Genomic DNA, 24392 nt, shown 5'->3' with positions numbered 1-24392 from the left:
CAGGGCGGGGCGTCGCCATGGCGGGGCGGCGGCGGTGGCGGGCGGCGGCGCCGCGCTGAGGCGGGCGGAGGATGATCTCGCGATACGCGCGCAAGCCGGTGCCCCCCGGCGCCCGGGAGAAGTGAGTGGCTGCCGCCTCCCGCGGCCCCGCCGCGCCGCCCCGGACCCGGCCTCGAGCCCGGGCCGGAGCCCGCTGTGCCGTGCCGCGCTGCGCTGCGCCGCGGCGGCCAGGCCCCGCTCGGGCCTGCTCGGGGGCCGCTCGGGCCGGGCCGGGGGCAGAAGCGGGGCAGAGCTGAGAGCGCGGAGCGTCCCGGGCGCGGGGCCGGCGGTTGCGGGGCCGGGGGGCGCGGGGCCGTTGGGCCCGGGGTGCCTCGCAGTAGCGCTGCGGCTGCGGGAGAGGGCCGGGCTCCGTGCAGCCCTGGTAACGGGCTCAGAGCGGCGGCGGCGGCGGCCAGCGCGCGTAGTCACCACCGTAAAGTGCCGCTTTGGTAGGACGCGATTAAATACCTGCTCTTGCCTCTTTTTGACCCAAGAGGTAGCTGATGCTTGTGGGGTTTTTTGTTTGTTTTTTCCCCCCGCCCCTTCGGGGGGGGTATAGGAAAATACACGGGTTTTGGTAGTTAGCTGCTTTGCTGCGATCTTGTTTACTTTTAATGCTGTAGTCTTACTCTCTCGAACACCAAAGTTATCACAGCAGAAAGGGCTCCTTTGCTTAGGCCTCCTTCAGCCAGTATGCAGGATAAAAACTCCCTTTATTAGTTTTGGGGGTTTGATTTTTCTTCCCAAAGCCGTTCACCATACTTGCATTCTTGCATTGATGCTGCCCTCTCTCCCCCTGTTCTGCCTTTTCTTGTCTCTTTTTCCTAGATATCTGAATTTTAACAAAACAAAAACTAGCAAATACCATTTCCCCTAGTTTTGCCTGTGCTTGAGTTTAGACGCCACTGTTCTATCTGATTACAAGTCGCCTACAGGGGCCAACTACATTTCATCTGCTTTTATAGAGCTGCATTCCAGTTCACAACAGTATTTTAAGTTTAGTTTAAAGGAAGATATTGATTTCTGAGCAGAGTCCTTTAACTCCATGTTTAGCCTGGAGTTAGGTTTGATATCTCAGTTCTAAAGCTTTGATAACCAGAACTAGCCTTCTAATAATAAATGAGGTCAGGTATGCAATTTAATGCATTCCTTGAAGAGCAAAAAAACCCCCAAACTGTAATACCCTGGAACTCTGTAGATGTTTATTTTTATAACTAATATCAAGTTCCCCTTCTCATTTTAGACAAGGACTTACAAAACATGCCTTGCAGCATCATCCCCTGCCAGAACCGCGAGCTGAGGTCTGCCCAGCCACACCCACTGGTGAAAGCTATGGAGAGATCTCAAGGTACTGGTAATAACATAAAACATATCTCTGGAGGCAATAGAAAAACAGTCACTTTTGTGTTACCTTCACAGAAGTGCCAGAGTAATACAGTTAGTAAGACTTAGGCTTTAATTCCTGACTGTATCGCTTCAGAACATGGCCTTTCCGTGGGTACCCAAGAGGCAGGGTTGCAGTCTCAGGTTTTCGAGATGGTGCACCTTTATTTCGGTTCCATTAGACAGTGTGGTACATTTCCCAAGCTAGGATATGAGCTGGGGAGCATATGCATTTTGGAAATAATAATCGGTGTGTACCTGTGTTCTGTTCCCAGCCTGTAAATAGCATCTTAATTTTATGCCAGAAACAAGAGGGAAAGGGAAATAATAATTCTTGAGTGGTGTAGAACTGGAACTAGAAGTAGTCTGCAGAGTAACTAAGATAATTTGGGGGAAATTAATGTTTAGAAGCCTGACCCCCTAGACTTCCTAGGCCAATGATGTTATTAGGAGTTACAGTTCCAACCTAGATTAATACGTGCTGTTTTCTGCTTAATTTGCCTCTAATTGCTTAATGCCTCTAATTTAAATATTTACCGTATGAAAACTGTTCCTTACAGAAGGCTTACTGAGACCTATTCTGGTATATCTATGCTCTTTTGTACAGAAAGAAAAGTTTACTTACTCACTTTTTTGTGATTCTGTATCACTGTTTCTTTCTTCTTTCTTTTTTCTCAACATGTGCATTTCAGTGAATCTGAAATCTCGAAGGAAACAGACTACCCTTCTGTTACTCCAACCGATCATGAGAATTCATGGTCTGCTAGTCAGAGCTATGCAGGAACCACCACTGAAGACAGCTCAGTCTTCTCTTGGGGTTATGATGTGAGTTGAACGTAGTCATCCAATCCAGATCTAGCAGAGTGAGTAGAAAGACATTTGAGATACCATTGGAAGTGTATTTCAGGATAAAGATGAGGACTGGATCTGTAAATAAAGCAATAAAGTGGTTATAGGAGAAGTATTGTTTTGACCTCTTCCCCATCTTTGCCTTCCTCTTAGATCAAAACACACTTGATTTGTAGTCAGTTAGTATCCTACATTCCTGGTCTAAAATGTTGATGGTGCAAATATATTTAATGCATATATAAATAAATAAATACATATGCACATACACATACAACATAATAAATGCTATTCTTGTGGAATCCTAAATGTGAGTGGATGATATTCGTACGCTTTGAGTTATCAAACTTCAGTTTTTTGAAAACTTTTGGATATTTGTATGTTTCTCAAAATATAGTAAGCCCCTAAAAACATTATTTTAATTTAAAAATATGTCTTTTAGTCCCCATCTGCCAAAACAAAGGGTGCTATTGCTTTCTGTGAGGTAGAGATGGGAACTGTTCAGATTTGAATTACTCAAGAACCAACCCCATTTTCTACCTACACAACACCATTTAGCAAAGATCCTCATCATCCTTCTTTTCATAATGTTTTACACCAGTCTGCATTGCTTTTTGTTTTGGTGTTATCTGTGGACATTACAAGCAACAAACTTTCCATTTCATTAAAATCTTGCTGAATTTTATCCTTCGTGTTCTATTTCATGCAAATTATTATGTCTCTAACTTAATATAATGTAGACATCTCAAAACCTTTTAATAGCTTTTCTGTTGCATTCATTTAGGCTTTTTATGTAGCTAACATTGGCCCTAGTAGCAGTCTGCATCATCTCCTGGTGAAAAATTATTTAATGTCTTTCCAAGCAGTAGAGTTCCTTACTGTTTAAATCCATTCTGCAAAGCTTTAAACAAACAGGTGTCTTTTCAATTTTAAAAATTTTAATTACAAAACAACCTTCCAAATACTATTCACCAGGTTTTTATTAGATAACTTTCCTTTCCAGGAATTTGATAAAGCTGCCACGCGACAAGTTCAGCAAGTGTTCAGACAAATTGATGAGCTTCTTTATGAACAAAAAGAAAATATACATGTTGAGGGACTACAGGAAGAATGCCAAGAGTGGACATCCAGCTTTCCTCATCTCAGGTTTTTTATTTTATTTTTTTAGACTAATGTAAGTAGCATGACAGAATTATAAAAGAGCAAGAGCAGTGCTGCTAAGAGCTGTTTTTTGAAATAACGTTAGTAGCAGGGTGATTTTATGCAACGATGCAGTAGATGAAGATAAAGATCACTCCAGTAGTCTGCCTGCTGCTGTCAGTAATAAACATTCTGCTATCTCCTATTTTGTCCTTTGCAGGAGGATTACAGCTATTTGCAACTGACTTGGCCTTACCACAGCAAAATTCTCTAGGAAAAGATATGGTGTAGCGAAAAGCAATGAGCTTAAAAATAATTAAAATTTTCTCCTACCCTAACTCAGCAGTCCTTTTGGCTATATGGAAGCCTTACCTGAACGGTTTTGTCAGTATTCAAAAGTCTTCCAGTTAACATAGGATAAAAAAACAGCAAAATTTTCTTAATGTATTTAGGTGACTTGAAGCAATCTGTACTAGGGAAAACAATTCAAACCACATTTAACTATCACCAATAAAACTGCATAGCTTCCCAACAGAAGTTTCAGTATTTGCTGCTGTGTGCTGTTGCACACTTGAAGAATTTTACTTTCAACATTTTCTAATTTATTTATCTTTTGCCTTTTGTCGTGGCAGGGTTGTGGGGAAGCAGATAGTGATTCCCACAGATGAAGGGTATGGATGGTATTCAAGTTCACCTTCTGGCAGTTTAGGTTCATCAGATGTAAGTTCACCACAAGAAAAAGATTCTAATGAGTAAGTACCAGCGGTTAATCCGGACTGTACCAAGATGGGAAGGTTATTTTCTTCTCAGTGGACTGCAATGATCAGCTTCTTAAACTCTGAGCAATACGTGAAGGAAAGTTTCTGAAGCTTTTTTTTTAATCTGAGTTTTGAGCACAGCACTTTTTTTTCTTTTTAACTAAAAGAAGTACATTCAGAATAGCAAGACTATCTAGCTGTGCTTGTTAACTACAGTAAAGCAGTAAGTGGAAAGAACTTTGCTATTGCTGACTTCCTAAGGATTTGTACATATTGTAGCTGTCTTTATTGTTAATCATCTGTCAAATTTGTATAATGCTTCAAAGATGCAAACCACTCCATTATTACTGCTTTTATTATTTTATTTTTTAATATTTTAGAATGTTTTTTAATTAGCTTTGAGCTTTTTGCCTGAAGTTTCAACCTCCTGAGTAAGATCTAAAAATATACAAAACTAAAGAATTCATTCTGTAATTAATGCACCTATTTGTTGGTCTCCCTGATACTTAGCCTTACCTACCATGTTGTCTCTTAGCCTCTCAGTTCACCAAATGCTGCTATTACAAGTGGAATAACATCTTCTTTTCATTTCTGCTTTCTGAAAACTTTCACCTGTTCAGATTTAGTGTTTTTGGCAAGAAGGTACCCCTTTCTGTTACTCCTATTCACAAAAAGGCTGACCATTCCAAGTCTCCGACCTTGTGTTCTCCAGAGAGTGAAGAAGGTGAAGATGGAGTAATTGTCTCTGAAGGTGTAATGGAGGAATATTTAGCATTTGACTGCAGAGATGTGTAGGTATTGAATATTATGATAGTAACTAGTAACAGTGTCCTGGAATTTCTGCTGTTAAGACATACATATTTGGGTTTGATGAAAACTTTTTTTCTCATGTCTTTCCTCTATAGAACTTTCAAAAGCCTAAGGTTGGTAGGGCACTGGGAATTGTCTTTATCCATCCCCTAGAACAATTTATTTTGCAATATTAGTTGCAATATTTTTTACAGTTTTTCATACTAGCCATTTCCCTTCGTGGTTTAAATAGTTCATTTCACCATAACTAAGAGCTTAATATTAACTCAAATGCATTGTTGTTTGTCATGGACTAGCAATGTGCTGCTTTGTTTTTTGTACTGAAGTGTACAGACTAGCATTTTATGTGGAACTGTACCTTTCCAGGTTTTCAGTGGTAATTGAAGAATTAGTGTGGATATGGTGCTTGCCAAGAAATAATTCACACTATTTTTATCTTAAGAAGAAAGGATTAAGGGTGACATAAAGAGGATTCTTCTTGCCCCTTAGCTTTATTCAACCTAACAATATGAACATATGGCCTGGGTAAGGACTCTAGATGGTAATATCAGTTGCTAACTGCTTAATTGGTTTTAATAAATAAAGCCACTTAGATGCATGGACCACGAGAGTCACATCGGTAGGTGACATGCTTTGACCAGGCCAGAGAGACACCACTGTTATAGCAAACAATACTGCTGTCTCTGTAGAAATAGGCAAAATGTGTTATAGCTTCTTCTAGTGGTCTCTCCTTTTTTTCAAAGTTTGTAGCTTTTTGATGTTAAGTATTAATTCAGTGAGCAGACACTAAAGCCATAGTAAATGTATCTGCATGAGTAATTTTTTTCCCTTCTGTAAAGTTTCTTTAGGCAGATGAAGGTATGCTTTTTTGAGAAGTTGTCTTCCAGGCTTCAGACTTCAGAAAACCTCTTGCATTGTGGAAGAGTCCGCAGCAAAGGTCCTTTGCTGCTGTGAATTATTTTCTTTTCTCTTGTTGATTATGTCTTATTCTCTAAAACTGAATTAAGCCTTTGCCCTGAGCACCTGGTGGCTGTTAAAGCAGCAAGCAGGAAAGTGGCATTAAACACTCAAGATTAGTAGCGTCCTTCTAGATGATCTCCAGAGGTCCCTTCCAACCTCAGTGATTCTGTGATTAAGAATTCCGTAGAGATTTTCAGATATGGAGCCTAACAATGAGATGAACAAATGCCACTGTAACTATGAATATTTATTTTTGAATGGAATTTTGATCTCTTTTTTAAAGTATTTGTTATTCATGAATTATCACTTATAGCCATTTTGTATGGGGCGACCAAGGCATGCAATGATAAGGTGATTCCCTCAGTTATTTGTCCTTTAGATCAGCGGTAGATTCTGGAAGAAATACAAGTTCAAGTGCTTAGTCTACAGAAGCTTGCTTCTTCAGTATTGGACTAAGTCATCTGATATTGCTGTTTAGTGTATTATCAACTCTTAGAAAATGATATTGTGTGATAAATAGGAGACTTCTGCTGAAGACCTCTGCTGTCTTAAGGCTATTTGGCCAACAGCCTTGATCTATTTCAACTTAAGAGAAAACAGAACAGAAATAAAGCTGTAGCGGATGTTATAGTCCTATTAAATAACAGCAACAAAAATACAGGAGATGGAAAACATGTATTTATGGTACAGATAACGCTCACTTTGTTACAGGGAGGAGGAGTTGCATGAGAGGAAAATGGGACTTTCCTCTACTAGACGGAAATTGGGTTTTCCTCCTATCTCTCCATATTCCTGCATGAAAGATGCTGTGCTCACATTTGTGTTTGATGATGTGTGGAGTGAAGTCCTAGGCTGCATGGAGGAATTAATCTGCAGACACTGGGAAGGATCACCCTCTGGTAAGGATCACAGTTAAACTGAAGACTCAGAAATAGATTTCAGTTACTTAATTTTGCAAGAATGCAGTGAGAGAGAGATGTATTTGGGAATAATCTTTTCAGGGCAAAACAAGGTTATTTACTTTGCTAACAGTGTGAAACACACCTTGGAAAGATTAAACAGAGCTTATCATCTAAGAGGATTCTGTTTAAAAAAATGGATTCATAGTAGTGGACACAAGTAATAATGCAAATAGTCTGTATTGACAGGGATTCTCTGTTTGTGTTGCTTTGCATAGATGATGAGAAAAATATCATAGCAGTAGAAACAACAACCAGAGCAGATTTTGGAAGCCCTTTGATGCACTTTGAACCTCTGCCAGCGTTGTTACCTCGCATGCCACAAACTAAAATGCCCTCAGTGACATCAAATCTGGTAAGTATTTTTAGCTAGGTGGTTTGCATAGGGCTGAATCAATACAACACTACCTAAGCAAACAGATTCAAGTATGTTGGGGGACTGTTTAGATACATCACTAGTTTAGATTTTGCATGGTTGCTGACTGTCCTTTCTAACACTTAAGTTCTGTTATTCCCCAGTTACCATTTTTAATTCCTGTTTTTCTCTTTAAAACTTAATATTTTATATATGTATTGGACAACCACATGGTGACTTTGCTCATTAATGAAGTAGTTCTTTCTGTAATTTAATATTTGAACTAAATTGCGAGAACCAGAATTGCATGTGTGAGACATCCCGTTCTCACCAGTCTAGCAATATCTAACTCATCAGGCAACAGAGAACAAATCTCAGTGAAGCTGTAAAACAGGGTTTTTTTTCCCCTAGACACTGAATTTGATGCTGTATGATCTGCTTTAGGATTATAAGCTCCTAGAGTGGTGAACACCAAAGTGATATCTCTGTTCATTCAATTTTAATTCAACTCTTTCCTTTTTATGTCTTTTTATTTCTTTCTCCTTTATTTCTTACCTCTGCCTGTTCCTCACAATTCCCCCTACTGTATGTGTAGTGCCCAAAAACCAGATGTGGCCGCAAAACCAAAAAGAGGAGAAAACCACCTCAAGTATGTATGCTGGAGACATTAAAGCTCTGGTATTTTCTATTTGCTATCATTGTGGTGGGTGGAATTTGATATTTTTCCAGATCAGCCTGAATTCCAGGAAAAGTTTCCAGTTCTGTTCTTGACATAAAATAAATGCCGGTATACACTGTAAAGGAGTATTATAAAGTTCCCAATTATAGCCATTATTGCCAGATTGTTTCATGGAAATGAGAGCCTCAGTTGGAAAATACTAAATGTGAAATAGCATGGCAGAATATATTTTCTGTGCAGTACCATTTGCAAGAACAAATGGAATGGTAAGATGTCCATCTTAGATGGAGGAATAATATAACTGAGTATATATCTGAACATCTTGGAAGGAATGTGTTTCTTTCCAAAATTATTTGCAAAGACAAAATGTATACATACGTCTGTATGTGCATCATTGCCAAACTGTAATTAAAATACTTTTTTTTTTTTTAAACTCTCAGATAAATTCATCACAAGGGTCCAGTAATGGCTCTCAGCGTAATCTCAATGGCTTGCTGGTGATCCATGGGATCCAGTTACAGCAAAGGAATCTGTCTATAATGGAGAAAACACTGTAAGAGCTATTGATTTTGTCTGTTGTAACGTAGAGCTTTCTCACACCAAGAGGAGTTCAGCCCAAAATACTTGGAGATAATCTCCCCTGCTGGAAAAGGCAGCTCTCAAATATTTTCTTGCTTGTTTATTTATTTGTCCTGTATGAAACAGTATACGTCTAAGTATACTTGAGCTTACATAGCAAATTAATTAATGTTGTGGTTAACATAAGATGATATGTAAGCCTATTTAACCTGCTGGGGGTATTCATAACTTTAAAGATAGATATATATTGAAGCATCTTGTTAAATCAGATCTGGTGGCCATTAAATTAAAATGTATTTGTTTAACTCCTAGTAGCCATAAGGATAATCTTGGGAAGCTTTGGAGTTATCTGTGTGTTCCTTACTCTTGCCCCTTGAAGTTAAAATCCTAGAATAGTTTAGGTTCCTGTGAAGGTCATCTAGTACAACCTCCTGCTTACAGCAGAACTGACCTGAATGAGAGAACAAGTTGACTGAGCATGTGAAATGCAATTATTTGATTAATTTTGTCTAGAGTGAGATATGGGAAGGAAAATACTACTGTAGTTTCCTCTTCAAAATTTGTCTGTGAAAAAATGGATGTTTATTTCTGTAACAAGCTGCAGTTTTATTACTGGAATTTTTAATAACAATGTGGCTCCTTGCTCATTGTGTCAGGTGGCTTATGTTATTTGGAGGTTTTTTTATATACAGCAAATATCTTTTATTTCTGTCCTAGCTTTGTTAGGAAGATGAAGGATGAACACATATAGTTGCCAAGATATCCAATCTCAGATTTTATATTTTATTGCTGCTGGCTTACCACTTAATGAACTGATGTACCATTAATGTTAGCACTAACTGACATCCTGAAAAGAGAGATAAAACTTAGAATGGGATGGGGAAAGTAAACTGCTCGGTTCCTCAGTTTAAACGGAAATCTTCAATCAAACAGTGTATCGCTCAGAAAAGAAAAAAGCTAGGCTTTCGTTCTCTTTTCCACCCCCTATCCTTTTCTAGTTTCACTGTCAATTACTTTGTACAGTTATGTAAGAAAATGAGAACACACCACCTACATCCACATGTACCATTACTAATGTAGCATATAGATCATCACTGCGGTAACAGGGTGACACCAGTCATATTGACCATGTCCCTCTCGATTCCCTGGTTCTTTTGTTAGGGACCTGGATGACAAACAGCCAGGCTCCAGTTCTCTCCTCTCAACCAGAACCTGGCCAAATCGTCCTCTAGAGCTCAGCACATCATCTCTCTCACGTTCTGCAAGAAGGCGAAACCCACCACCACGTACCCTGCATCCCATCAACACAAACCACTCCCGTACTGGGACACCAGGATCTGTGGATGATGTCATCAGGGGAACTCGACTGTACGTTTCAAAATCAGTTTCTCACTGCAAATTACCAGATTTAGAGAACCAAACCTATAGAAAAAGCAGTCAAATGAATGGAAAGAATGCATCTGAATTCTTCTGATTAAAAAAGTAATTGCTTATTAAAGCATAATACTCTGAGAAAGTCAAGTTTCTAAAGTTAATGTTTACTGTGCCACAACCTGTGATACAGTGAATTGCATAAACATGCCGTTTGAATGGGGGAGGTACTATATTCCTCAGGTTGTCCTTTACCAGCAAACCAAACTTAACACCATCCTATGTTTGATACTCAGCTATCTTTTCCTGTAGCCCATTTTCCAGACAGACTTAAAACACTGTTTTTGGTGTTCAACTGCCTATTGCTATCCTAGCCCAGCCTAGGCTGCAAAGATGATGCTAATCTTAAGTAACCTGTTACAAATCTAGTTGAAAGCAACTCGGGACCCTCACTGAGCTCTGTGAACTTTCAGTCATGTCTAGGATATATTATTTTTGTTTGGCATAATGATCTGGCTGAATTTAGACTTAAAAGTAAATAAAGTCACATGCCACTTTCATTGGAAAGTGTCAAAAGCTTACACTTCTGGATTTATCCCTAACAGCTCAGAAGGTATTGTTTTTGGAAGCCATAAGAACTAAAAGTCCATACAGGGTTGTCTCTGTATGCGAACTAGGTGTCTTACTGAAATTCATGTACAGGCATACCTCAGAGATATTGCGGGTTCGGTTCCAGACCACCACAATAAAGTGAATATCAGAATAAAGTGAGTCACATGAATTTTTTGGTTTCCCAATGTATATAAAAGTTATGTTTACACTATACTGTAGTCTATTAAGTGTGCAATAGCATTATGTCTAAAAAAAAATGCACAAAATGTGACAGACATGAAGCGAGCGTGTGCTGTTGGAAAAATGGTGTTGATAGACTTGCTTGACACAGGGTTGCCACAAACCTTCAAGTTGTATTAAAAAAAAAGAAAAGCAATATATGCAAGGCACAATAAAGCGAAGCGCAATAAAATGAAATATGCCTGTACTCTAAAAATGATTTATTTGGAAAGGGATGCTGAAGTTCTTGTCACGTGTCCCTGCAGTCACTTAAAGGGACTACAGGGTATGAGGATTTAACACAGGGTGTTAAATACTTCTGTATTCCACATACGTTTCATAAGCTGACATAACTTCCATTTAGTTCCTCAGTTTCCCTATAAACTCTGTCTGTCATTGTCTTCTGTAACGTATTGTTTAGACGTTTGTAACTTAAATCTGTAAATACTTGCACAATTGATTTTTCTACATTCTTCTAATATTTTATGTTTGTTCCCTTTCCTCAGGCTTCAGTCCATTTCATGATTCTTAACACCTCCCCTTTATTATTAGCATATATATTTAAATGCTCATAGCAAATACTAGGAGAGGCTTTAAGTGCTTATTATGGTTTAAAGCTTTTCTGATGTAATCTTACAAAATATCCTTCCTTCTGTCACTTCCAGAATGTGTAGAGCTAAAGCCTCTTGATAATTTCTAGCACTTCTCAAATATACAATTTACAGACACTTAAAAAGGCTTTATCTTGAAAGATAAGATAAAGTTAAAGTTCCTCCTGTGACTAAAGCTTAATTCATTTATTTTGTGCAATTAATTTGTGCTACAGGGATCAATTAATTTGTGCTACAGGGATGGTTTAGTTCCCTTAAGAGGCTTCTAAAAGCCCAGGATGCCTCTAAAGCTTACTTTTTAGGTTTTTTTTTTTTTTTTTTCTTCTCCACACTTGTTGCACATTAGGATATTTTGATAAATTATCTTTGAATGCAAACAATCTGTGAAGCTCAGAACTTAAGTCAGGCAATACATGACTGTTAGCCAGGTTAGCAAGGGCTTATTTTTTGTTTTCATTTACAACTATATTTTTAAGATCTCAAATTCTTAATCATATGTAGGTTGTTTTTATCTTTAGAAGTAATAGGTTCAATCTTTACAAGTAAATAGATTTTTAAAAATAGTTAAAGTTCTCTTTGCTTTTTAAGACTTGTGTATTATTTAAAAGATGAATTATGTCTTTTCTGCAAAAATGTCTAATCATGATTAAGGGAAAGTAGCCTTGTTTCAGATGCTGTAAAATACTATCAGTTCTGAAAGGTGAATATTTAACTCTACTCTTAGTAGAAAATGTTGGTCCATTTTTATATAGCCAGTTTGCTGTGAGCAACCCTTCTACTTCTTCAGCTTTATTTTCTTCAAAAAGAAAGCAATCTCAATGGCTCATTTCTAGTAATTCAGAAAAAGCATTCAATAGGGAAGGGAAAAATCTATTCCTAAAGTATGTATTTGAGCTGCATCTCTGAGTCTTGAAATTCTGCCAAAAATTATGACAACTACGGGCACAAAAATCAAGCATCTTCCCCCCCCCCCCTTTTTTTTTTCCACTGGGTAAAGTAGTAGCTTTTATAAAGAAACAGTGTAAGTAGATGACTGTTGTATTGTGCACTAGAAAATGCAAGTCGTAACAATATTCTGTCATGCTTTGGCAGAGCCTCTTGTCCTGTAGCAGAAAGTGAGGAAGTTCAGTATTTAGAATTTCATACTGAGCTCTGACTTGCACCTGTTACTTCAAATAATCAAAGGAAATATGGAGGAGAAGGTGTCAGCCTCGTGTTTTCCCCCCCACAAGTTTTATTTGATGCTTGTAATATGTCGAAGAGCTACAAATGTATTTGGAACATGGTCCTTTTTCACTTGTTCTGTTTAAAATACAGGCTGCTACCTTCCAGGCTAGCTGTTTATCTTCAAGTGCTAGGCTGAGGTAAGCAGTGAGCAGTGCTCCATCCTAAAGGTAGTTAACAAAGAGGAGGAAAGGATGCCCTCCCTGGGCATGGGCAGGCAAGATTCTGTTATTCTGTGGTAACTGCCCTGAAGGCAGCTTTACACCTTTATTCTGCAGTACCAGCCACCTAGCACGCTCCTTTAAAACGTACTCGCTAACATGCATTTTAACCACCAGCTAGCTTTTATCTGTCTACTAGGATTTCTGCTACGGTGTCATTTCCCAAGCCTACTTTGCCTATATGGTTAATGTTAAACATCCTGAAAACTGAAAAAGTTCTTGTTAAAAGATGAAAAAAAATTGACAGATTTCACCTACTGCACAACTCGTCTTTTAAGTCTAGGTCTCCCATAGTCAGCCCTAACTCCAGCATCCTGTAGTAAAATTCTACAGCTGTTGTTCTTAGTTTTAACATTGTTTGCTTTACACAATGCCAAATATATAAGCTGACAATAGCGTATACGTCTTCTGTTCTTACTTGTGCATTTTAGTCCGACTGCGTATGATCAGCTGACCTCACCCTCCCCACTGCCGCTGAGCCGAAACAATCTCCTACCACCTATTAGTACCACTGATGTGGCAGAGCATGCGAGCGCTGCAGGATCCCAGAAGCAAACGGTAATCTGACGCAGGCATGACCATTTAATTTTACTATTTGAAAGTACAAAATTGTAACCATTGCTGACTAGATTAGCAAACTCAAGAGTTCTGGTTTGTTTATGTTATAAATAACAGGAACTGAAGTAGGTACACAAAAAATACACCACATTAGTTTTGACCAACATCATGAATCAGAGTTGAATGCTTCGATTCCAATAAATGCCAGAATTTTTGTCCTCCCCATGAATGGGTGTAGTATAATTAACTTGCAAAATTAGGTTTCATTCCTAGACTAATTACTTGTTTTAATGCACTGCTGCAAAGAAGGTGATAATTTTTTTATTCTTCAATACAGAAGTCTCAAGGGAACTCAAGTCGAGCTCACAGTGCAGCAACACACGAGGATAACCGCCTGCAGCTACAGGAGAGGCTTTTCTTACCTGATCATTTCTCCAGGCCTAACACAACAAACACATTCTTGGTAAAGCACGGCAAGTTCTACCAAATCATCTCCTGTTTTTAAATGGGTGCTTTGACAATTAGCATAGGTAAACATTACTTGAGAAGAAAGTGTCACAGGTGATTGGTGTGCTACAGAGCTCATGAGGTTAGTCACTAGATTAGATAGCCAGAGGTTAGCAGAAGCCTTATTGCTTGGCACTTCTGAAACAAATAGCTGAGGTCACTTACTTACAGATGATTCAGCCATCTCACTGTAACTGGGCACAGCCATGTGGCTGATGGTACTGTACTTCCTTGGACAGGCTGAAATAAATCTGAGATGGGTTTGTGGGAAAGACTAAGTATAACTTTGTGCGTCACATTTGACCCATCCTCTGTATTGTTAATCTAGCATCTTTCATGAAGGCTTAATAACAACTGTGGGGTAGGAGAGGGTGCGTTACAGTTTTGCATAGACTTTCAGAGTGCGTTCCTACAGCTGTATTCACAAATGCAAAGGTAGGATAGTCTTCATAACTTCATAAACTGCACAGGTTTGCTGTACTAGTAAAGCTATGCCCAGTCTGTTTCAGGATCAAGTTCTCCTATGCAACTTCTTAATTTATTGAAATGGTTGCTAGAGTAGCTATCTTGTCCTATCTTTAACAAAGTATTTTTATTCAAGCCTTAAGTTTAAAAGCCTTAATTTCAATGATAGGTTTTAAATAGCTGGTGGTTTGGTTTCAGTGTATAATTTCAGCATCCTTGACTTTGGAGTTATGAGCATACAAGCTTTCTAAAATTATTTTGAAACAGAACTATTTTCAGAAGTGTTAAGAATGCTGTGAAGTAGCCAGTGATCCTTTTAAGTAAGAGTATTATAAAAGAGGGTATTTTTCCCCCACTGAAAGTTGAGTTAACCTTTCTTAACATGAAAAAGCTCTGTTTAGACCGTTACAGCATCTTGTGAATTTGATAGCTCAGGAAAATTGTATGTTCTAGTTATTTTGTTTTGTATTGTAACATTAACATTTAAAAAAAATTATGCAAACATAACTTGCACTGTCTTTCAGCCAGATGCACAGCATCGCCGTTCTTGCACTGTTATTGATTATAGTAATCAGCCTTGGACAAGCAGAGGACCAACAGGTGCAGGTATGCTCATGTTACCAATCATAAAATCTAATAAGATCAAGTAGCAAGCAGGCATTTGGGACGGGAATGCATTTCTACGTAGTTAAAGTACACACAGTGAGGAGGCTTCTCAGTTCTATTTCCTTTTGTAATTTTTCATTATACAAGTTTTATATAGCATATAAAGCTTGTGTATTTTGTTTTGCCACCTAGTATTTTGTGTCATTTAAAGATGCTTAATGCAGTCAGTCCCAATTCCTCTCATGACAAAGTAAAGAGCAGGAGTCACCAATTTAAGTAGTAACTAGCAACAAGTATTTTCTGCCCAAGGTTACCTGTTTTTTTTTTTCCTTCCTGCTTAGCTATATGACTAAAACAAATTGCACTATGTCTGAAAGTAACTATTTGCACTACATCGGAAAGAAATTGTACTATATCTGCACTAGATCTCTAGATCAACTCTAAGTATATTTTAAAGCCAGTTAACTGAATCAGTACAAGTTTAAGCGCATACTCTGAAATCAGAACATACTGGTACCATTTGATTTGTAACAATTAAGTTATGCTAAATAACTCCATAAAGTTTACTAGTTCCTCTCAAATTAAAATACTTACTTTTGATTGATCAAAGGATCAAGGAGGTGGGAAGATGTTTTTGTTGCGAATGTAATGTATACTCCTTTCCCTAGCTTCTCTTCTTTCACTGCAAGGTCATTTCCTTAAATTCTTTAATTGGTGTTTCCTTAAATACACTTTGAAAATAGTCTTTTTATATATGCTTTAGAATAGGTACACACATCAGGTTGACTTTCAAAGTAGCAAGGTATAATACTAAGTTACATGCACGTATGCAAGTGTGCCAGAGACCAATGTATCTTTCTTATTTCACCTCTACCTTCAGAGATCTTGAGATCATTGTAAGAAGAGTTTTGGTCACTTTCTCTATGCACCATTGCACAGTAATCAAACCAAATATAAATATGTTATTGGGAAAACATCCTCATCTTTGTATCATGCAACACGAATGAGCATTGCCTCTCTGCTGTTGTGCAAGACTACTTAAAAACTGGCTGGATGTGGGCTTTGAACTCTCAGAAGCACCAGCTTAGTCAGCCAAAAAGGGAGTTTGTTCAGAAAGTATGGCAGAGCAAAAAGCCAGCTTTTGTGCCCTGGAACAGCTTTGCCAAATGCCATCTTTGTAGCTCTTACCTGAGTTCACCTTGAGCATTCCTTGTCAGCTTCAATACAAAGTCAAGTCAGCAATCACCTCCACCTGGAAAGGGTGGCACAGAGTAGGGCATTAGATACACTTTCTGAAAAATAGGTCCGTTCAGCCAGGTTAAACATGATTCCTTTCATCCTGCTCTTTTGGGGTTCTTTATGGAGTTATCAGGAGTTCCCTTATAAGAAGGGTATATTAGCAAGGTAGGACTGAAGCTGCAAAAGTTAATGGAAACTGCAAAGGTTAAGGTAGCATATAGGAGGTTAATTATTAGAGGACAAGAGGGGGCTTTTAGCTTGTCTGATAAGGAGTGGTTTCTTACTAACATGAAGAAGCGTCTGCCCCCCAAAATGGCATTTTTAAATACAAGGTGAGTTTTATCACTGCTGTATTGACCCCAAAATTTTTTTAAATCAGCACAAAAAGCTTGTGGACTTTAATACTTCGTGAGAGATAAGTGAGTACAGCAGTTTCCAACAATGCAGCAACTATGAGGGCAGTCTTGGTCCTTTTGGAAGTCCAATCACTTCTCTCAAACTTTTAATTTCCAGCTGCACATGTTGTTTGATGCATAACTGTTTTCCTCTTAAGAGAGCCTCAGGCTAAAAGCAATAGCAAGATATCTTGAAAGTTATTTGAAACTTTTTCTGAAGCTTAAATTTCTTGAAGTTACTGATTAACTGACAGATAGCTTTCAAAAATACATTGTAGTCATACATAATGCAGTTGTTAACCATAGTAGAATAAAAAGCCCCCAAAAAGTGTTTTAATATTAAGCTAAAGGAGATGTATTACTTAGTTCTAATACCTTCCAGAAGTCTTAAAGTTGTACACAATCTCTATTTACTAGGTCTTCAGCTGCATGGTTCTGTGAAAGCCCCAAGTCGAAGCGGATCAGTCACAAAAAGCAAACAAGGGTTATAACACATCACACAGAAGCATCCATCCATCTCCAGAAAGTCATGAATCACCTCCTATTCTCAACAGTGTCAGCGTTGTTTACAGAGTTTTCAAACACCCTTCCTTATGAAGAGTCTTATTTTTATATAGATCTAAGAAGCAGCTGCCAAAGATTAGAAGGGGTATATTTACACATTCCATTTTCCACCCCTAGAAAAAGTTATACTCCAGTGAACAGTGAAGCCTAATTCCTAGAAAATCTATCAAATACCCATAAATCATTGCTGTTTTCGCATTAATCACTATTGACTTGCGACTGGTTCACGTTATTACAGGCATATACTGCAGGACCTGCTGATTTTTCCATTAGCTCTAGGAAAGGTGGTCAGGCCTTCCATGGCAGTAGTAATTTAAATTTTTAAAGCTATATTTAAAGCTATGGTTATATATTTAAAGCAATATTATGCTATCAGGAGCAAGAACTGCATATGATATTGCTTGTACAACTCAACTTGGACAAGCAATGAATCCTGTAGTAGTGGCACCAGATACTAATGCAGTTGTATAAAATAAGATAGCAAAACAATCTAATAGAATTGACAGCTTTTAAGGTAGCACACTAATGATCCTTCCTGTGTTGTATACTACTACCTCTTCCTCAGTGACTTGAGAAGGATTTTTAAGGGGGGCAAAAAGTCTCTTACTGCAGGTAATTCCAGGTGGTATTCAAAGAAAGAGCTATTTTAAGGTAATTTCTGTAGGTCGGTCAGTCAGCCTTTAAAAAAGCCCACCCTGCAGTTATCTAAGTACTTCTGTACTCGTCCATCAATCTCCACACTCCACTGATGCAACATACCTTTTTAGTAGATGTGTTCTGCACCACACCTCAGGCATCCTGGAGAGTATTAGCTTTAGCTGTAGTTGCTCTTGTGGCTCAAGATAAAAACAAAGACATGAAACACCAGCTTTTCTAAATAAATGATTAGTTGAAGGCCTTACTTGTAAGCAGTAAGTGCCAGACTACAAATAAAGTGTAAAGATAAGATAACCACTTACCATATTTTTAATGAAGTTAGGATATTGCACAAAAACAGTTGTTCCTTTATTAGAGAAGTTTTGTCATCTTTTATAATCCAATTAAAAAGCATCTTTTCTAAGCTTCCACTATGAATTGTGATTTAAAAAATATGAACAGTAAGGAAAAATTTTTGGTATTCTTTATAAAGTTGCTCCCCTATTTCCCCACTATAAATGATGCTACTAAATGTTAGTGCTACCTACAGAACAGCTGAAAATTTTTACTCTAAGTTAAAGTTCTTCAGTCCGGTCAGTTCAAATACGCTCTGATCAAAAAGAAGGGAAGAGAAAGCAAATTGAAACTATGGAAGCGTAACTGGGTTAACTGCCTCTGTCATATTTCCCCAAGGAAAAAAGCCCTATCTATATATTGTAAGTTTGCATAAAGATAAATGGATGCTGAGAAGAGAGGCTTCTATGCACTAAACCCTTTCAAAATACAGTTTCTCTACTGATTAAGACTATCAGAACCACATGCAGCATCATTTAGTTATCTCAGGGTAACTGGAGATAAGCATCCTGTTTATATCAGTGCCATAGTAGGCCAGCTGATTAACATGACAAACCTGCCACATGACAAATACATGACATGACAAACTGAAGCCACAATGTCATTTTGGTCAATACAAAGGTTCCTTTCTTTATGGAAATTAAAGTACTCCCTGTTAAAACTTGATCAGAATGGTTCGGGTTGCGACCATATGATGACAGCCTATCCTCAGGGACCAAACTAGTTTTCTGTAGCCCTAGTGTATAAGAATTTAAAGATATAAACGTCAATAGACTTCTAGTAACATAATGTAGTATTTTATAGTCTAGGGGAGTCAATGAGTTAAAGACATTAAAGGCAATCTCATCATAGATAATTCTTCATTTTTGTACAAATAGTTGACACCAGAGAGTTGCCCTACACTGTCAGGTATGTGTTTTGTATAGTAAAAGTAATGTTCAAGTCCTGCATGTTATGTAACAAAATGATATAGTACATTCTCTGAGAATCAGGATGGTTGTTGAACATAGCAAAGTAAAAGCTCACAGGGAACACAGTTACCATTTTAGAGGTCTAACTTCTACCTAGCAAGCTGTATTAAATAATTAGTTCCCAAATGCTATCATTAAAGCGATGAGGACCATTCATTCAAAAGTAAGTGCTCATAAGCCTTTGAGAAGTGATCCACAAAATAAAGCAGGCCTCATTCCATCAAGCTACAGCAACTTGAAAACTAGTTGCTCTTCAAATATCATATCCCTGCACACTGCATTAAGTGGCTTAAAATTGAAAAAGCTGAAATTTAAAAAAACCCGTCAGAATATTTGTACATCTTACAGAAGTACTTCAGTTCTGAAATAATGAATGACTCAAAAATACAATGCGCACACAACCAGGAGTTAAGTAACTGATCACTATCATCCTACAGCAGACCTGACTGTGATGCTATTGAAATAACACGCAACACATTTTTAAGCTTTGGAACTCCTCGCCATGGGACATTATGAAGCCTAGAAATATACAGAAGCAACTGTGCTCTGTGTTTTTTTAAATTTATGACCTCAACTCTAGCTCGAGAAGCATGTTAGAGAATTTTAGGAGAATTTCTGAGAAGTCACTCATTTACTTGCTCTAACCTCATATTTTTCCTTTGACATCTGCTACAGGCCACTGTCAAAGACCAGATACTAAAGACCAAGTGGCCCTTCCATCTGACCTAGTATCACCAGCACTGATGCTGCTATTAAGAATACAGCCATATTTTTAGCTGCTATAGAAATATCCAGTATTTACTTGATTTGAATCAGTCAGAAGAGTCAACAGTATCAGTTTCTGGTTTTTTGAGCAGTTAGAGAATGACACGTACAGGGCTGGGGAAGCACAACAGCACAGAGTTTTGCAAAATCTTATACTTTATTAAATCTGCAACTTTCAAAAGTATTTTTATAAAACAACTGAAATATCTGAAAAACACTCGTTGAACTGAAGTGCACAGACCATTAAAAACACCAAGAAGTTTGTTACAGAAGTGTATGAACAACACAAAAACATAAGTCTTCCAACTAATAAGCCATACAAATGAACATTTAAGACTTTCAAAGGTGTTGAATCATATTGTTTTACCATCAGCCATACTGATATCCATTAGGTAGTCGGAGGGAATGTGCTTCAACACAAGTTTAACATACAGACATCCCAAACACCACAGCACTTTCTTACTGTAACAAAACTCAAGAATCTGTCTGATCTTAACTAAAGATCAACTAAAGCATTTTAAACAGTAATGCCAGAATGTTTTGTCTTTCTTGTTCACAACATGTTCTGTATCATACTTCCCAGTCACAGCAAGTTGATGCATACACACTCTGAAACAGTAGTCCAGAATACCTCCGCAATTCTCCCAGACCCACACAATGTTCCCGTACAAAGCGATACCTGACTTTTCAGCCTACATAGTTCTTTACTTCTTCCCTTTCTTGGCTGCTGTCTTCTTTCCTCCTTTTTTTGAATTATTCCCATATTTTGCTTCCAGTTGTGCCAAGAAGTCATTCATTTCCTTTTTTCGATCTTTATTTCTACTCTGGGGGAGGGGGGAAAAAAAATGTTTACCACTGCCAAATACAGATTATTCTAATGAAGTTGGGTAATTACATAACACCTTGGAATGCATTAAGTAGGGAGTACAGATACAGAAGATATAGTACTATTAAGTAAAAGCCTATTGTATACTCTAGGCACACCTAAGTTCTAGAAGTATCAAGAAAGAGGTAAAGAGAGGCTATAAAAGTTTAAGACATAAATCTAGGATTAGCAAAGCAAATTCTAGTTTAGACGCAAACCTAATTCAAAACTGAGGAATGATTTATAAATAAACATCTTGGGAAGCCTGTTGGACATTAAAAAAAAAAGTTAAATTGAAGAATGGAACCTAAACAGGCTGTTTCTTTCCTCATTCCCCCAAATACAGAAGCAAAATAGTAAGATCTATTAACCTTCAAATAAAAAATAATTTTAAAAGGATTTATTTTACTAAAGGAACATCCATTTAGAATCCCTTCAGCATTCCTTAAGCTCCCTCAAAGTGATGGTTGTACAGCATTTATGGAAGATAAATGCAGTCAGGCTGTTACAGTCATAGAGAGGAGAGAGAGGATCTCAAAAATCAAGCATTCCCTAAAGCACATTTCAGTATTACCCTCCAACATAGCAGGAATTCTAAATCCAACAAGTCTGCTAACATCAACTGCGGTAAAGGGGAAATGTCAGTTCCCTTGATTAGAAACCTTGAGGTCACTGCCTTTTCAAAGGAACCAAGCATTAGAATTTGCCTGCCACTTGGGAAAATTCAATACACTTGAATGTTACAGCTGTAACAAAGCACCCTTAAATTTATGTGCAAAGCCAATGATCAGCAAGTCTTGGATTTCTGGCAGACTAATAGCACAATACTCCACTAAACTTTTTGTATTCTTTACATATTTGGCTAACGAATAGATTTATTGTCTGACACACCACTACCGATTGTAGACCTCCAGTTAAGGGGTAAACAGGGGAGCAGATTAGGGTAGCAAGGCCTATATGAAATGACTTTCTAGCAGAACAGTTTTAAAAGCCATCTTGCTCTCAGACTGCTTGGAAGAAGCAGGAGCCTAACTTAATGCAAGTTCTGCAGATTTCTGACCAACGTTTTTTTGTCACTCTCTATAGACCAAAATCTCTAACTCCTATATTTGTTCCCTGCCTTTCTGTATAATCAATTAAATTCTCAGGACTGAGTCTCAAGTCTACAAGCTTGACTCGTACTGCTGTTTACTGACTGGACAACACTGGCGTGGGCAAACTATCAAATATAAAGATGGACACTGCTAACAGGAGAGAGATTTCAACATCTCTGCGGTCAGTTTTCTAACTTACACATTAAAAGATGACAAGCTGGATCTTTATTTTACCACAGAAAGATCACACAGCAGATCACTCCTACCCTTGTGGAATCTTTCCTAAAGAAATGACCATTAACACTTCTAAGTCACCTAAAACTAGAAGTTAGATGTTTTAATTGTGCGTGCAGCAAGGATGAACATACTAGAATAGCTTGTTACATTTTAAAAGGACTCAAGTAATAAAGATCCCATACTTAGTGACTATTAACTTAAATACATACATAGTTAAAGTCAGATTTTAACCTCAGGAAGCTCTATGGTAAGAGGAGCTACTAGGATCCAAACTATGAAGATGCTCAGGGAAAACACAACTGTAAGCCAGTAAGATAATTATCTTAATCAGATACAAAATGCCTTACTTGAATCAGTGCTTTCAAATCATCTTCTCCATCACCAAGGCCCAGTTCTTCTCTAGTCTTTTCTGCCTCTCTAGCTTCTTTTTCTGCCTAAAATAGCAAACTGGCTTTTAGAAGAACAGTATTTTGCACATTATTTGACACGGTCTTACAATTATAATAGTTACTGAACACTTGAATTTGCAGTCTATATATGGGTAATCGCAAGGAAAAATGAACCATCTCCAAGTTCAGCCACAGATGCACGATTCATCAATAAAAAAGCCCATTCTGGTTCCTCAGTTCGGTAGAGCAGGCCAGTTTTTGTTGTTTCACAATGCTGAATATGATGGGATGCCTCCCCCCCCCCCCACTTTTTTGTCCTAGCAACCACTTCATTTTCTTTCAGTTAGAAACCAATTGCCATGATGCATATATAACATAGCCCTATACAAAGCATCCAAAATGGGCTGGAGAAAAGGTCCACTTAGTCCAGAATGTTATTTCACATGTTGCCAACAAATAAGCCTATTATATTTCCCCCACATACTCTCCTAAACTCCAGCAACTTGTGGCTGAGGAAATAAATCGAGGGACATGCTAAACTATGATAGGCCATTGAGAATCATATTCAAAAAGAAGAAAGAAATAATAAGCAAGTCTATTACTACTCAAAGCCTTTCACAACAATTTGACTGAAATTAAAGTAAAAAACATTTTTGGGGGGTGGGGAAACAAAAGGTGACTAAATGTGAAAGTTAAAGATGCTGAGCGAGATCTGTAATCCAGCAATCCCTGTGAGAAACAACTCTCTTAAAAACAATTTCATTTATTTCTACCAAAAAAGATTAAAAGCCTGTAATAATAATAATGCTTCCTGTGGTCCTTGATTGATATAACCTACCCTCCTTTTTCTTGCGCTCATTTTCTGCTTAGACTCTTTTACAAAAGCTTTGTAGGCTGGGAGCTCTCCAGAGTCAATGGCTTCTTGTATGATTTTCCTTATCCTTGGTTCATCTGTATAGTTCACACACAGCACAGACTCCATTATTTTGCCCATGTCACCCTCAAAATCGACGTACGCTGCTTTAATATCATCCAGCTCCTCTTCTGAATCCTTGTAATTCTTTTCAAAGTCTTCAATATCTTTTATGGTGATCTGAAGGTAAGAGGGAACACGTCGCGAGCGACGGGGTTTATTCGGCAGAGAAACTTGACAGAAAAGCAGCAGCAACAGTGTTTCGGCTAGAAGCGGGGTGCCGTTTGACACCTCGCGAGGGAGACACAGAGTCTCTCCCCTTCCCTGAGGGCTTTCCCGCGCGCCGAGGCGGCGGCCGGCCCCCGGGGCGGGGCGGGCAGCCGGGGAGCCCTCGCCGCCGCCGCCGGGGCTCACCTTCTTGAAGAGCAGCCGCCAGTACTCCTGCCAGTCCTGCTCGGGGCGCAGCGCCTCGCCCTCCTCCTCCTCCTCCACCGTGCCCTGCTCGTCGTACACGGCGCGCCGCTCCGCGTCGCTCAGGACGGCGTACGCCCGGCCCAGGACCTGCGGCCGGACCGTTAGGACCGTTAGAGAGGCAGCGGGCGGCCCCCTCACCCCCGCCCGCGCGCGGGCGCTCGCTCACTCGCTCACCCACCTGGAAACGCCGCGTCGCCTCCTCCCTGCAGCCCGGCTCGACGCGGTCCGGGTGGACGCGGAGCGCGGCGCGGCGGTAACCGCGGCGGATCTCGCCGGGCGACGCCCCTTTGGCGACGCCCAGCACCCGGTAGAGGTCGGCGGAGCCGAAGGTCGCCTCGCACTGCTCCAGCAGCCCCATCCCGCCGCCGCCGCCGAGCCGCCCGCTCCAGCTCCCGCCCGCGGCCAACGCCGCGCCGCGCGCCCCGCCCCACCGCGCCGCGCGCCGGTCTCGCGAGACTTGAGCGCGGCGGCAGCGGCAGCGGCAGCTGAGGGGGCGGGGCCGCTCCCCGCGGCGGCTCTTCTGCACTGGCGGCGGCGGGGAAGAGCCCGCAAGGGGGGGGGGGGGGCGCCCGCAGCCCCAGCGCTCCTCCAAAG

At 39.3% G+C, this 24392-nt stretch overlaps 2 protein-coding genes across 5 annotated transcripts; one reads left to right on the top strand and one right to left on the bottom strand.

Moving 5' to 3' along the window:
• Positions 1–38: 38 nt before the first annotated feature.
• On the top strand, positions 39–22362 carry FAM149B1 (family with sequence similarity 149 member B1). Of its 4 annotated transcripts, none has more exons than XM_067299680.1 (15): positions 39–121; positions 1283–1387; positions 2115–2247; positions 3272–3414; positions 4041–4160; positions 4787–4957; positions 6648–6835; positions 7114–7250; positions 7846–7899; positions 8370–8482; positions 9670–9876; positions 13198–13324; positions 13662–13787; positions 14821–14902; positions 21840–22362. In XM_067299680.1, the coding sequence occupies exons 1-15, from the start codon at positions 72–74 to the stop codon at positions 21884–21886; spliced, it is 1803 nt and encodes a 600-aa protein (XP_067155781.1). In that variant the 5' UTR covers positions 39–71; the 3' UTR covers positions 21887–22362. The 4 variants fall into 4 exon arrangements, with proteins under 4 accessions (XP_067155781.1, XP_067155780.1, XP_067155782.1 ...); XM_067299679.1 differs by lacking the exon at positions 21840–22362 and adding an exon at positions 16954–18165; XM_067299681.1 differs by lacking the exons at positions 7846–7899; positions 21840–22362 and adding an exon at positions 16954–18165.
• On the bottom strand, positions 19965–24220 carry DNAJC9 (DnaJ heat shock protein family (Hsp40) member C9). Its single transcript, XM_067299683.1, has 5 exons — positions 23977–24220; positions 23739–23885; positions 23250–23504; positions 22370–22456; positions 19965–20650 (listed from the first exon to the last, which is right to left on the bottom strand). The coding sequence occupies exons 1-5, from the start codon at positions 24154–24156 to the stop codon at positions 20531–20533; spliced, it is 789 nt and encodes a 262-aa protein (XP_067155784.1). The 5' UTR covers positions 24157–24220; the 3' UTR covers positions 19965–20530.
• Positions 24221–24392: the final 172 nt, after the last annotated feature.

The sequence above is a fragment of the Apteryx mantelli genome, chromosome 7 (assembly GCF_036417845.1).
Source record: "Apteryx mantelli isolate bAptMan1 chromosome 7, bAptMan1.hap1, whole genome shotgun sequence".
In the NCBI taxonomy this organism is placed as follows: Eukaryota; Metazoa; Chordata; class Aves; order Apterygiformes; family Apterygidae; genus Apteryx; species Apteryx mantelli.
Note: the sequence above shows the minus strand (reverse complement) of the source record. Positions and strands in the feature narration are given on the sequence as shown.

What these genes read in the sequence shown, in the direction of transcription:
- FAM149B1 (XM_067299679.1), top strand. Translation starts at nt 72, where the DNA reads ATGATCTCGCGATACGCGCGCAAGCCGGTGCCCCCCGGCGCCCGGGAG. An exon ending in CCCCCCGGCGCCCGGGAGAA is followed by an intron (nt 122 to 1,282) that starts GTGAGTGGCTGC and finishes TTCTCATTTTAG; the next exon opens with ACAAGGACTTACAAAACATG. An exon ending in CAGAGGACCAACAGGTGCAG is followed by an intron (nt 14,903 to 16,953) that starts GTATGCTCATGT and finishes TCTATTTACTAG; the next exon opens with GTCTTCAGCTGCATGGTTCT.
- DNAJC9 (XM_067299683.1), bottom strand. Translation starts at nt 24,156, where the DNA reads ATGGGGCTGCTGGAGCAGTGCGAGGCGACCTTCGGCTCCGCCGACCTC. An exon ending in TGAGCGCAAGAAAAAGGAGG is followed by an intron (nt 22,457 to 23,249) that starts GTAGGTTATATC and finishes TTGCTATTTTAG; the next exon opens with GCAGAAAAAGAAGCTAGAGA. An exon ending in ATTTGAAAGCACTGATTCAA is followed by an intron (nt 20,651 to 22,369) that starts GTAAGGCATTTT and finishes CCCCTCCCCCAG; the next exon opens with AGTAGAAATAAAGATCGAAA.